The 13,674-nt window shown below is 37.8% G+C and overlaps 1 protein-coding gene across 9 annotated transcripts in view; it reads right to left on the bottom strand.

Annotated features, from left to right (window-relative positions):
- The window catches only part of MAN1A1 (mannosidase alpha class 1A member 1), a 194,144-nt gene that overhangs the window by 51,872 nt on the left and 128,598 nt on the right, over positions 1 to 13,674 (bottom strand). For all 9 annotated transcript variants that reach the window (XM_024758978.1, XM_024758981.1, XM_024758980.1 and 6 more), the window contains exons 8-9: positions 12,284 to 12,377; positions 3,585 to 3,700 (exon numbers count right to left, since the gene is read on the bottom strand). In XM_024758978.1, the coding sequence (XP_024614746.1) occupies positions 3,585 to 3,700; positions 12,284 to 12,377 (210 nt within the window). The remainder of the gene's footprint in view (positions 1 to 3,584; positions 3,701 to 12,283; positions 12,378 to 13,674) is intronic.

The following is a 13,674-nucleotide window of genomic DNA, read 5'->3' as shown; positions in this document are numbered from 1 at the left end:
CAACAAACAAAAGTTTGGAATCAGTTGGCTTCATGGGTGAATTCTATCAAACATTTAGAGAAGAGTTAACACCTATTCTTCTCAAACTATTCCAAAAACTGAAGAAGAAGGAATGCTTCTGAAATTCTATACGGCCAGTTTTACCCTGATACCAAAACAAAACAAAACAAAACAAAACAAACAAAAAAAATACAGGCCAATATCAGTGATCAACATAGATGATAAAATCCTCAACAAAATATTAGCAAACCAAATTCAACAATAAATGAAATGGATCATACACCATGATCAAGTGGGATTTATCCCAGGGATGTGAGGATGGTGTAATATCTGCAAATCAATCAATGTGCTATACTACATTAACAAATTGGAGAATAAAACTCATATGATCATCTCAATAGATGTAGAAAAAGCTTTTGACAAAATTCAACATCCATTTATGATAAAAACTCTCAACAAAGTAGATACAGAGGGGATATACCTCAAGATAATTAAGCCCATATATGACAAATCTATAGCCAACAGTATAATAAATGATAAAAAGCTGAAAGCAAGAAGATCAGGAACAAGGCAAGGATGCCCATTCTTGTCACTTTTATTCAACATAGTTTTGGAAGGCCTAGCCATAGCAAATAGACAAGAAAAAGAATAAAAGAAGTCCAAATTGGAAAGGAAAAAGTAAAACTGTCACTTTTTGCAGATGACATACTATATATAGAAAAATCCTAAAGACACTAGCAAAGAAGCAGGACTGGGCTTCCCTGGTGGCGCAGTGGTTGAGAGTCCATCTGCCAATGCAGAGGACACAGGTTCGTGCCCCGGTCCGGGAGGATCCCACATGCCGCGGAGTGGCTGGGCCTGTGAGCCATGGCCACTGAGCCTGCAAGTCCGGAGCCTGTGGCCCGCAATGGGAGAGGCCGCAACAGTGAGAGGCCCACGTACCACAAAAAAAAAAAAGCAGGACTAATAAATAAATTCAGTAAAATTGCAGGATACAAAATTAATATACAGGTATCTGTTGCATTTCTATACACTAATAACAAACTATAAGAAAGATAAATTAATAAAACAATCCCATTTATGACTGCATAAAAAGTGTAAAATACCTAGGAATATATCTAATCAAAGAGGTAAAAGACTTGTACTCTGAAAAGTATAAGACATCAATGAAAGAAACTGAAGACAACACAAACAAATGAGAAGATATACCATGGTCATGGATTGGAAGAATAAATATTGTTAAAATGACCATACTACCCAAGGCAATCAACAGATTCAATGCAATCCCTATCAAAATACCAAAGACATTTTTTATAGAACCAGAACAAATAATTCTAAAATTTGTATGGAACCACAGAAGATCCCAAATAATCAAACCAATCTTGAGAAAGAAGAACAAAGCTGGAGGTATTAGACTCTCTGCTTTCAAAGTATACTACAAAGCTACAGTAATAAAAACAGTACGGTACAGTCACAAAAACAGACACATAGATCAATGGAACAGAATAGAGAGCCCAGAAATAAACCCATGCTTATATGGTCAATTAATCTATGATAAAGGATGAAAGAATATACAGTGAGAAAAAGATAGCCTCTTCAATAAATGGTGATGGGAAAACTGGACAGCTAAATGCAAGAGAATCAAACTGGACTACTTTTTCACACCATATATAAAAATAAATTCAAAATTGATTAAAGATTTAAGTGTAGACCTGAAACTATAAAACTCCTAGAAGAAAACACTGGCAGTGCACTCTTTTGACATTGGTCTTAGCAATATATATATATATATATATATCTATATACACATATAGATATGTGTGTGTGTGTAGACACGGAAAATAAAATAAAAAATAAACAAGTGAGACTACAACAAACTAAAAAGCTTTTGCACAGTGAAGGAAACTAACCAAACAAAAAAAGTGAAAAGGCCACCTACTAAATGGGAGAAGATATTTGAAAATATATCTGATAAGAGATTAATATCCAAAATACACAAAGAACTCATACAACTCAACAAATAACCAGATTAAAATGGACAAAAGACCTGAATAGACATTTTTCCAAAGAAGATGGAAGGCAGAGAGAGGGCCAACAGACACATGAAAAGATGCTCAAGATCACAAATCATCAGGGAAATGCAAATGAAAATCACAATGAGATAACATCTCACACCTGTCAGAATGGCTATCATCACAGACAACAAATAACATGTGTTGGTGAGGATATGAAGAAAAGGGAATCCTTGTGCACTATTTTGGGATTGTAAATTGGTGCAGCCACTATAAAACTGCCATACGATCCAGTGATTTCACTTTAGGGTATTTATCTGAAGAAAACAAAAACACTAATATGGAAAGATATATGCACCTGCATGTTCACTGCTGCATTTTTTCCCATAGCCAAGAAATGGAAGCAACCTAAGTGTTCAAATGGGTGGTTGCCAGAGGGGAGGGGGATGAGGGAGCAGGAGAAATAAGTGAAGAGGATTAAGAGGTACAAATCTCCAATTATAAAATAAGCCACAGAGATGCAATATACAGCTTAAGGAATATGGTCAATAATATTGTAATAACTTTGTATGGGGACAGATGGTTACTAGACTGATTGTGGTGATAATTTCATAACATATACAAATGTCAAATCACTATATAGTACACCTGAAACTAACATAATATCATACATCAACTACACTTCACTTAAAAAATAACTATTTAAACTAACACAACATTGTTAGTCAATATAAAATAAAAATTTTAAAAAACTATTTAAGGAAACAAACACCACATAAAGTATCTACCTAACACACTACTTAGTACACAGAAGGTAATTCAAATATTTATTCACTCTCATTCCTCCTCCATCACAAAGGACCTTTGAAAACTATTAATAATCTTCGATTAAATATTAGTTTGGTTAGTTCAGATTTTTTTTTTTTTTTTTTGCAGTACGCGGGCCTCTCACTGTTGTGGCCTCTCCCCATTGCGGAGCACAGGCTCCGGACACGCAGGCTCAGCGGCCATGGCTCACGGGCCCAGCCGCTCCGCGGCATGTGGGATCCTCCCGGACCGGGGCACAAACTCGTGTCCCCTGCATCGGCAGGCGGACTCTCAACCACTGCGTCACCAGGGAAGCCCGCAGATTTTTATTTGAAAGTACTATTTATCTCTGGAGGTAAGTTTACTTCAAAGGGAGGTAACCATTAGGATTGTCTGTAATCTCGGGCAATTTTAACTTCCTCAATTTTTAGAATATATAATAAATTCAGGATTTTTTCCTCTCCATAATTTTAACTGTGACTCTAATAGGGAACTCATACTTGTTGAAGAAAAATACCCTTTTTAAGATGTGTGAATCTTAACTGAGGTTTGAACCATGGAAAAAACTTTTAACTACCCTATTAGAACTAAACATTATCAAGTATGATTATTATCGTTATAATTATATTAGCACATATTGAACTCTATCTAACTGGAAACATTTTTTAACCCACTCAGGTAGTATTCCATTTCTTCATTAAAGCTTGATTAATATGCAAGTTATAAGTTAGTTGAGTGGCAACGATGATTTAAATTTGGGTTTACCTTAATAGCATCGAAATACATCTTCTTAGCTTGTAGATCTGTCTTGTCAGACATTAACCATGCCTTTAGCAAATATTCATAAAAGCTGTCTCCAAGTCCTCCAACTGACACGTGATCTGCAAAGAGAGGGAAATGAATTTTAGACTGATTCAGACTTTAATTCAGATAATGCAGTAAAATCATATTAGTAACTAGGATGCAAAACCGTTAAGTCAACTGCAACTCAATGTTACATTTAAATTCCAACAAATCTCGTTTTTGAAAGATATTCTGAAATGAGCTGATGTGCTGTTAACTAATGTGATATACTTTAAATAATTACCAATACAGTTTTGTAAACATGCAGATAAAAAATATATAATCAACCCTAATTCTAAAACTCTGTTTCTTTAGTAAAAATACCAAATTAAAATGTTTCACCATATTCAAATATATTTTTAATTGCTTTATCTCTCAATAATAAACTATGTCAAAGCTGTATCATCAAATCTTAAAAAAAACAAAAAAAAAAACTGGCTTGCAGTATAACCAGAAGCTCCTCAGCTTCTTGTATTATAATTTTTATTATTTGATAGGTTTTGTAGTGTTATTAATCTGAAGGGTCAAAATCCTTTGAGAGAGGTAAGAAAGAAGACAGGGCAGGAGAAGTTTTTCTTTTTAATACAGTCACCCCTCCATATCTGTAGGTTCCCCATCAGTAGATTCAATCAACTGTGGATTGAAAATATGATAAAAAAAATTCTAGGAAGTTCCAAAAAGCAAAACTTCAACTTGCCACGCACAGCCAAATACTATTTACATGGCATTTACATTGTATTTACATAGCATTTACATTGTATTAGGTATTATAAATAATCTAGAGATGATTTAAAGTATCTGGAGGATATGCATAGGTTATATGCAAATACTGTGCCATTTTACATAAGGGACTTGAGCATCCATGAATTTTGGTATCCCTGGGGTCCTGAAACCAATCCCCTGCAGATAGGGAGGAATCAATGTACTCCATTCCTACAGTCCCCCTCCACTGTCATTTATTATGCCAGATCCACTACATATTTATATTATTGCTGTACAAACAGTCTTTGACTTATAGGTAGGTAATCCTCATTAAAAGTGAGAAAACTGAGGCTTAGAGGGGCTAAATGAAATTATAACATTGGTAGGTGCCAGCTAACTCTTCAGCCCACACAGGGTCTCAAACTTGGAATCACTTGCTCTCTAACATATAACACTAAATGTACATATTCTTTGGCCTACTGTTTGAATGAATACTGTTACTTTTCAAGCACATTTACCTACAAAAACGAAGACATACTCTCTTTGAAATATCATTCCTAGAATTCATAGAGAATTTGCGCATTAATAAGATAGTCTTATTTGGGAAATTTGCATTTGAAGTTTCATAACTCGAAACTAACTTTATGTATCTATTAAAAAAATAAAACCTTTTTTAGTTGATTTAGTTACACAAAAGTAAATTGGTTTTTATACTACTATCAAGACAATTTTCTCCTGAGTCCCACCCAACAACTCCACTTGGACATGGGGACCTAAAATTGAACACAGGTTAAAAGTGAATGTATTATCTTTTCCTCCTCAACCTTATCTTAGCCTTGGTCCCTATCTCACTAAGTGGTGCCACCATCCTGCCAAGACTGCACAAGTCAGACATCAAATAGTCATTCTTTACCTCTTCTCTCCTTCACTCCCATATTCAATGAGATACCGAACTCTACTAATTTTACCTCCAATGTATCTCTTAAGTCCATCTACTCCTTCCTGTCCTCACTAATATGATTCTGGCCCAAGCTACCACTATGCCCTGCCTGAGTCTGCAATGGCAAATTATCTGGTCTCCTGCACTGTGACAGCATCTTGCTATTTAAATTTATTAAAATTAAAAAAAAAAAATCAGTTCCTCAGCCATACTAGTGCTCATACATGTGGCCTGTGGCTACTGCACTGAAGAGGGAAGATACAGAACATTTCCATCATCACACAAAGTTCTGATGGCAGTGTCACTCCAATCTATTTCCCACATTAATGAATGCCAGAGCAACCCTTTTAACATGTGAATCAGATCAGCCCTTACTTAAAGCCTTCAATGATGAAGACTCAAATCCTGGGTCTCTGGAGACCTGGGAGGCCCTGTATGACCTCAATCTTCTCTATATTATCAGTCCTGCTCTATCTGCTCTCTGCCCTCTTGCTATATGGTCCCTCTTTTGGTTTCTCAAAACCATCAGGCTGCTTCCCACCTCAGGGATTCTAAAGGCATTGTTCTCTCTGTCTGAAGTGAGCTCCCTGATTCCTTTTTCCTTCATTTAGTAATCCTTACTCATATTTCATATCTGATGCCCACTAAGTTCTCTCATTATACACTTTCTGATAGCACACGTGTACCACACCTGCACTTTCATAAGATGGTGAAATTTTTTTTGTCTCCTTCATAAGATTATATGATCCAGGAGGGCAGGGACCAGACCTATTATGTTTCCCAGTCCACATCAGCTCCTAAAAAGCATCTTGCACATAGTAGGTACTCAGAAAAAAATTGATGAACAAAGCAAAATTCTTTTAAGTCAGTCTTATTAAGGACTACACCTATTAAGCCCAGAAGGGCTATATTTTTAAGTAAATATGGATTTTCTTTTGCAGAAAGTCCAGAATTAGTTTTAATTTTAATGTAAAGTTAGTCTTTTTATAATTGTAAGGCTGATCCTTAAAATAGCAGTTTGAAGTGACCTTTACAATTTCCTAAATAAATCGCCACAGAAACCTCTGACATTTACAAATTAAATAGACTAAGTACTATCTCATCGATAATAAGCCCTGTTGTTATAAACATGATTGCAGGAGACAAATGCAAGTGATGTGTGGTAAAGCAAATCACTGTCCAGTTACTGTCAAAATAACGGGGACTAAATGAAGTAACAGGAAATGATGGCCATGATCCAGACATGTCCTTCAGAGTTAAAGCAATGAGAGCTGAAAACTAACAGCCAGAAGCAGTTTCATTTTCTTCTCCCTTGGGTTATGATTCTACAATGAAGGAAGAAGCAAGCTTGGGCATTTGGTGATTTTTTAAAAAAGGAAAAGGGTTTACATATTTGTTTTAATTAATGTTGCTAAGTGCTAGTTGATTTTCTATTTTCCTACCTATAAAATTTTTATATTTGGAAAGAATCAAAATAAAGGAACATAAAGGAACATAGAGGAGAAACAAGAAAAGGTCTTTTTGATAATTTAGCATATCACTCACTAAGCTTCCCCCATGTCTGGATGACTATTTGTGTTAGCTGTGTAAATATCTTAGTGGCTGTAAGAGAGAACATGCCTGATTTTATCAGCAGGAAAGGACTGTCTACTTCTAGAAAGAACATGTATGGTATTCTTATTCCCAAATATTCTAAACATAATGTGTATAATAGCTACTCAAATATTATGTTCTTTTATAAAAGGGTTAATGTATTCTTTTCTATAAAAGGGGTAATGTATTCTTTTCAATAGGATTGGATCACATAAAAGGATTCCTAATACTTAAAAAGAGGGAAAAAAAATCAAAAGAATCAAGACAAAAAGGATTAAATACTCAGTATCTTCACTTCTTAATTTTATAGACTTCATCTGAACTTCTCTCAAAGCAATCCCCCAATGATACTAGTAACACCATATTTTATAGATACACACACACACACACACACACATACATATAATGTTGTTATGTTAACTGAAGAAGGGTGATAATTGTTCTGTTTATAAGACACGGAGCCCCATACTTGGCCTCAACAGTCAAGAGAGATTATCATTGACCAGGACCAGATGCTGCCTCTCAGCCACAACTGAGGAGCAGGAGACAAATTGTTCAGAGAGGAAAAACAGAACCATTGTTAAAAGCAGAGGCAGAGGGCTTCCCTGGTGGAGCAGTGCTTGAGAGTCCATCTGCCGATACAGGGGACACGGGTTCGTGCCCCAGTCCAGGAAGATCCCACATGCCGCGGAGCGGCTGGGCCCGTGAGCCATGGCTGCTGAGCCTGCGCGTCCGGAGCCTGTGCTCCGCAATGGAAGAGGCCCGCAACAGTGAGAGGCCTGCGACCAAAAAAAAAAAAAAAAAAAAGCAGAGGCAGATTGGATATGGACTGTATGAGTATTCACAAAACTCAAGTAAGCTCCTACTAGCTGTAAGATACTATGTGCTGAGTTAACAAATATGATGAAGTCACTGTCCTCAAAAGTTCTGGATCCATAGGAAGATGGGTATGTATATGAATCATTAGGAAAAGACTGTGATAGGAAAGTACCCAAAGGGTTGGGACAGAGGAGGAAGAAGGGGGCGGACAGAGGAGGAAGAAGGGGGCGGGCAGAGGAGAAGCGGGTGCTAACAATTTCCAAGCAGTGTCTTGAAGAAAGCCACCTAGAAGAAATGGAGATTGGGCTGGTTATTGGTGGAGCCAGAAGTGCAGTAAAAGGGCTGAGGAAACAGCACAAGCCAAGACCTGGATGTGGCCAAGCAGATCTTGATTAAAGAATAAAAAAAAGTGTGTCTTCCTTGTGGCTGGAACACAGGATGGGGGTGTGGGAAGAGAGACAGGGGACTCATGAACCCTATTTGTTTTTCCATCAGGAATTGGCCCATAAACAATCCAATTACAAAGGGCCCTTTGTACCACGAAGCATGGCCAAATACGTAGTGTATCGGTGACCCAGAAGGTGAAGCTGGGATGTTCCAGAACAACTGACTTTTTGTCCCTCTTCAGTGACCTCTAAATCCTATATCACAGGAAGAGAAAAGTAAATCATAGAGACTTTTCTTCAACTTTTGAAATCTTTCGTGAGAAGGAGAACTTTAAAAACGCTTGTCCTTTCAGAGAATCTTATCTAGTTATTTTGAACTCAGAAAGCTACTCAGGTTCTCTTTTATCCCAAATACTAGAGTGGCCCTCACTTTTTAGCCTCAGCACCCTTTAACACTCTCAAAAACGAATAAGCACCCTAAAGAACTTGTTTATGTAATATCTATCAATATTTACCATATTGGAAATGAAAACAGAATTTAAAATATTTTATTAATTTATTTAAAGTAATAATATACCCATTATATTAATATATAGATTTTTCATAAGAATATGTTACATTTCACAAAACAAAAATAATTAGTGGGAAGACTGATACCACTTTACGTTTTTGCAAATCTCTTCAATGTCTGCTGTACTAGAAGACAACTGGATTTTCATATCTGCTCTACATTCAATCTGCTGCTGTATGTTGTTCTGGCTGAAATATATGAAGAAAATTCAGCCTCACACATTTGTACAGTTGGAAAGCAAAGAGTATTTTGATAGTCTTTTCAGATAATTGTGGGTAATTTTTCTTTGGTACTACAACAAAACTTGACAGGTGGTCAAGGTTTTTTAACAGTTGCAATGTGGAGTTAGAAACCACATCAATTAATTTTTGTACTATTACATTAAAATCCATTGGGCCATCTTGCACTTTGAATGCACTTTTTCTCACACATGATTTTATAGCAGCATGCATTGGTCATTTGGAAAATATTGGTTCACTGAATTATGCACATCTTCCAGATGTTGATACATTTGATTATACAACATTGAAAAACCATATTTGTTAATCATCACCAATCTCAGCAGAAGAGTCTTTTAGTGTTGGTGAAAGACATTAAGGTTACGGTGGCAATGTGCAAGCTTTTCAAAATTCTAATTTTCATTTAGAAGCTCAAGTTTTACCTTTGGCACAGATACTGTTAGTTTTGCTTGAAGCAACGTGCTCACTTTTGCGACCACGTCTATCAATTACCCAAGTCTGAATAACCAGTTTGTCTTCAGTAGTTCTTTCAAGTAAAAATGGTGACTTGTGAAACAACATGCGGCTAGTTCAGCTTGCAACTCAATCACACGAGTGCTTTTCTATGAGGCAACCACTATTTTTCATCACGCAGCAGAAACACCTTAAGCGTCCTTTCCATTTAATCATACAGAATATTACAATGATGTGCACTCAATGATTGAGATTTACTAGAATCAGTCAATTTTTTGCTTCATTAAGAGCATTCATGAGTGAAACTGGCATCTTTTTATTTGTTATCTGCAGTGAAGGATATGATCACAGGTATATCTCATTTTATTGCCCTTTGCTTTATTGCCCTTTGCAGAGCAGACACTTTGTTTTATAAAAATTGAAAGTTTGTGACAACCCCGCATTGAGCAAGTCTATCAGCATCATTTTCCCAACACCATTTTGTTCACTTTGTGTCTCTGTTTGAAAATTTTCACAATATTTCTTTTTCATTACTATTATATTTTTATGGTCTATGTGATCAGTGATCTTTGACATTACTATGACTTACTGAAGATGGATAGCATTTTTTAGCAATAAAGTATTTTTACATTAAAGTATATACAGTGTTTTTAGACATACTACTGTATACTTAATGGACTACAGTATAGTGTAAACATAACTTTTTTTTTTTTGCAGTACGCGGGCCTCTCACTGTTGTGGCCTCTCCCGTTGCAGAGCACAGGCTCTGGACACGGCAGGCTCAGCGGCCATGGCTCACGGGCCCAGCCGCTCCGCGGCATGTGGGATCTTCCCGGACCGGGGCACGAACCGGTGTCCCCTGCATCGGCAGGCAGACTCTCAGCCACTGCGCCACTGGGGAAGCCCCCTAAACATAACGTTTATATGCACTGGGAAATAAAAAAGAATGTGTGACTAGCTTTATTGTGATATTTGATTTATTGCAGTGGCCTGGAACTGAACCCACAATGTTTCTGAGGTATGCCTGGTGTTAGTACTATCTGGTGTCTCTGCCATGGCTATCACTATGGCTTCAGCAGTTTTACCCACCATTGCTTTTGCAATGTAACTACAACTGTCAGCACAGTAAAAAAGGCAGAAAGTCTTAGTGTTATTATAAAAATATAATAAGCTTTGATTGTGTAGATGCCCTGAGAGATTTCAGGGATATCTAGTGATCTGCAGATCACACTTAGGTTAAGTGGCAACCTTGACTATGGTGTTGTGGTCTCAATGCTAGGGCCTTCCATAGACATTATTAACACAGACATAGATTTTAGCACATTTTTTCTACTACATTATTCTTTAAGAAAAATACTTGTAAAGTAGCAGTGAGGCATAATCATCTAGGAATATCATATTTAAATATAAAGAAAAAAACTCAAATTAGAGTAAAATTTCAAGACGTCGTCAACATCTGCGGCACAGCTAGACATCTCACTTAGGATTTTTCATTTGCTCTCAGGTGCTGCTTAATCTACCACTGTTTTTCCAAATCAGCTTGAGAACATTTCTTTCAGCTACTCTGAATCTTTATATGCCTGGTTAAAGTCCCTAAGGATCTGAAGTGAGGGCTTCTAGCACAATACTTTCTTCTATGGTGAAGTTGGCTCTCCTGGCAGGAAGCCTTTATCTGCTGGCTTAAAATTGACTAAAGCACCCTGTTTGCTCTTACAATTTCTCAACCCTTAAAGACTCAGTCTCCTCTCCCATCCTGTAGCCAAACAGAAAGAGAAAATGTTATGAAATAGAATACTCTAGCTAATCTGGGTAAACCCTGCTAGTCATTAGCACAAAGGAACAATTTTCTTATCTATATAACCAGTTTATTATAGGCTAGCATCCCCACAGTACCCTGACCAGATATTCCCTTTCTGATTAACAGCTTTAAATGTGCTCACAGATCATCATGCTCACAGTTATGCATGAAAAATGAACAATCTAGTTCCCCTGGTAACATTTACAGTCTGTCTTATGACAGAAGCCTATTTATTAAAGGAACCATGCTCCCTTTCCCCTTTTCTAAAGATTCTCCAAGAAGATTTGTGCTTTTCTTGGTGTTCCTTCTCTCTGTTACTAGAACAGTGCTGGGTATCATAAAGAGCTAAAACAATGCTTAACTTTTTTTTATTATTAATTACTGAAGTATAGTTGCTTTACAATGTTGTTCGTTTCTGTTGTACAGCAAAGTGAATCAGCTATACATATATATGTATCCCCTCTCTTTTTCATTTAATTTTAATTTAATTTAATTAATTATTTATATTTTTTTGGCCGAGTCACATCTTAGTTGCGGCACATGGGATCTTTGTTGAGGCATCAGGATTTTTCCTTGCGGCACGCGGGCTTCTCTCCAGTTGTGGTGTGCAGGCTTCTTTCTAGTTGTGGCATGCAGGTTTTCTCTCTCTAGTTGTGGCACAGGGGCTCCAGAGTGCGTGGGCTCTGCAGTTTGCAGCACTTGGGCTCTCTAGTCGAGGCGCACAAGCTCAGTAGTTGCGGTGCATGGGCTTAGTTGCCCCACGCCATGTGGGATCTTAGTTCCCCTACCAGAGATCAAAGCTGGGTCCCCTGCACTGGAAGGCGGATTCTTTACCACTGAACTACCAGGGAAGTCCCTATATCCCCTCTCTTTTGGATTTGCTTCTCATTTAGGTCATCACAGAGCACTGAGTAGAGTTCCCTGTGCTATACAGTAGGTTCTCATTAGTTATCTATTTTATACATAGTAGTGTATATCTGTCAATCCCAATCTCCCAGTTCATCACACCACCATCCACCCCCCACCCCTGGTATCCATACTTCCATCCTCTACGCCTGTGTCTCTACTTCACTTTGCAAATAAGTTCATCTGTATCAACAATGCTTAACTTTTGACTTACATTGAGCCCATTGTCCACTATTGGGATTCAGATAGTTAGGATAAAGGCCTTGTGGTTTTTCCAGGTTGTTCAGTATTGTTCGAATATTCATTACCTACATTAGAAAATGGAATGTTACTATGAAAATATGAAAAACAAGTTTGGTGCCATTCTTCTCTCTTTCTTGATTACATTTTTCCATGTTAGAAAAAAAACCCATTGATTTAAATGATGCAGAATTAGAGCAAAGAGAGTTGCCACCAGCTTACAAAAATAATAACTGTAAGTGAATACAGTCTACCATATGCCAGACACCATAGAAGAAACTAGGATGTATCAGTGGATAAACAAAGTCATTACCATTTTGGAATTTGCATCCAGTGGAGTGACACAGCTAACAAACAAATAAATACATCAGGTGGTAATAAATGCTATGAAAAACATACAAAAGAGTAATGGGACAGAGTGATGTGAGGTGGTGAGGCTGTACTCTGTTAGTCAGGGTGGTCTGGGGAGGCTACTAGGAGAGGGTTTCAGCAGAAATTTAAAGGAATGAAGGAGTAAGTCATGCAGAGCAATGGAGGAAGAGCACGTGGGCAGAAGGAAGAGCAAGTACAAAAAAGTCCTGAGAAAAGAGTGGGTTTGGCAAGACCACCAAGGGTGGAGGTGAGGAAGTGAAGGGGAGAATGTCGGAGAGCCTAGAGGTGGCCAGGGCCCACATCTTGCAGGCCTCACAGACCATAATGTGGACTTATCTTATTCTGAGTGCAACGCAAAGCCACTGAAAACTTGTGTTTTTACAGGATCGGTGTGACTGAGGGGGCAAGGGAGGAAGTGGTAGTCAGATGGCTACTGCACAGTCCAGGTAAGAGATGATGGATCCCTGGACTAGGGTAGCAGCACAGGTAACGGGATACAAAGGATTTCTTGATGGATTGGATCTGAGGTTTACCAAAAAGAGAGGAACCAGGATGACCTCAAGATTTCTGGTCTGAGACATTGGGTAAACTGAGGCGTCTTTACCCAGATAATGAAGACTAGAGTAAAAGCCAGTGTAGGGTCTGAGACATTTTAAGTGGGAGTTGTCTGACAGACCTTTCAGTGGAAATGTTGAATAGGTACTTAGCTATAGAGCCTGGAGTTCAGGGGACAGGTTGGAACTGGAATTACAAATGTGGCGTTAACAGCCTACAGACAGTATGTAAAGTCATGAGACTGGATGAAATAATGGAGAGAGTGAATGTAAAAAGAAGAGGCCCTGGTTTGAGTCTTGGGGTTTTCCAATGTCTAGAGGTTGATGTGATAAAGAAGATCCAATACAGGAGACTGAGAAGGAGCACCTGGCAAAGACGGAGGCAAGCCAGGGGCAGAGAATACCCGTGGAGAAGGAAGTGATCAAGTGTGCCAATGCT

The sequence above is a fragment of the Neophocaena asiaeorientalis genome, unplaced genomic scaffold (assembly GCF_003031525.2).
Source record: "Neophocaena asiaeorientalis asiaeorientalis breed wild unplaced genomic scaffold, Neophocaena_asiaeorientalis_V1.1 scaffold5, whole genome shotgun sequence".
NCBI classification, from domain to species: Eukaryota; Metazoa; Chordata; class Mammalia; order Artiodactyla; family Phocoenidae; genus Neophocaena; species Neophocaena asiaeorientalis.
The sequence above is the reverse complement of the archived record's forward strand: the minus strand, read 5'-3'. Positions and strand labels throughout refer to the sequence as shown.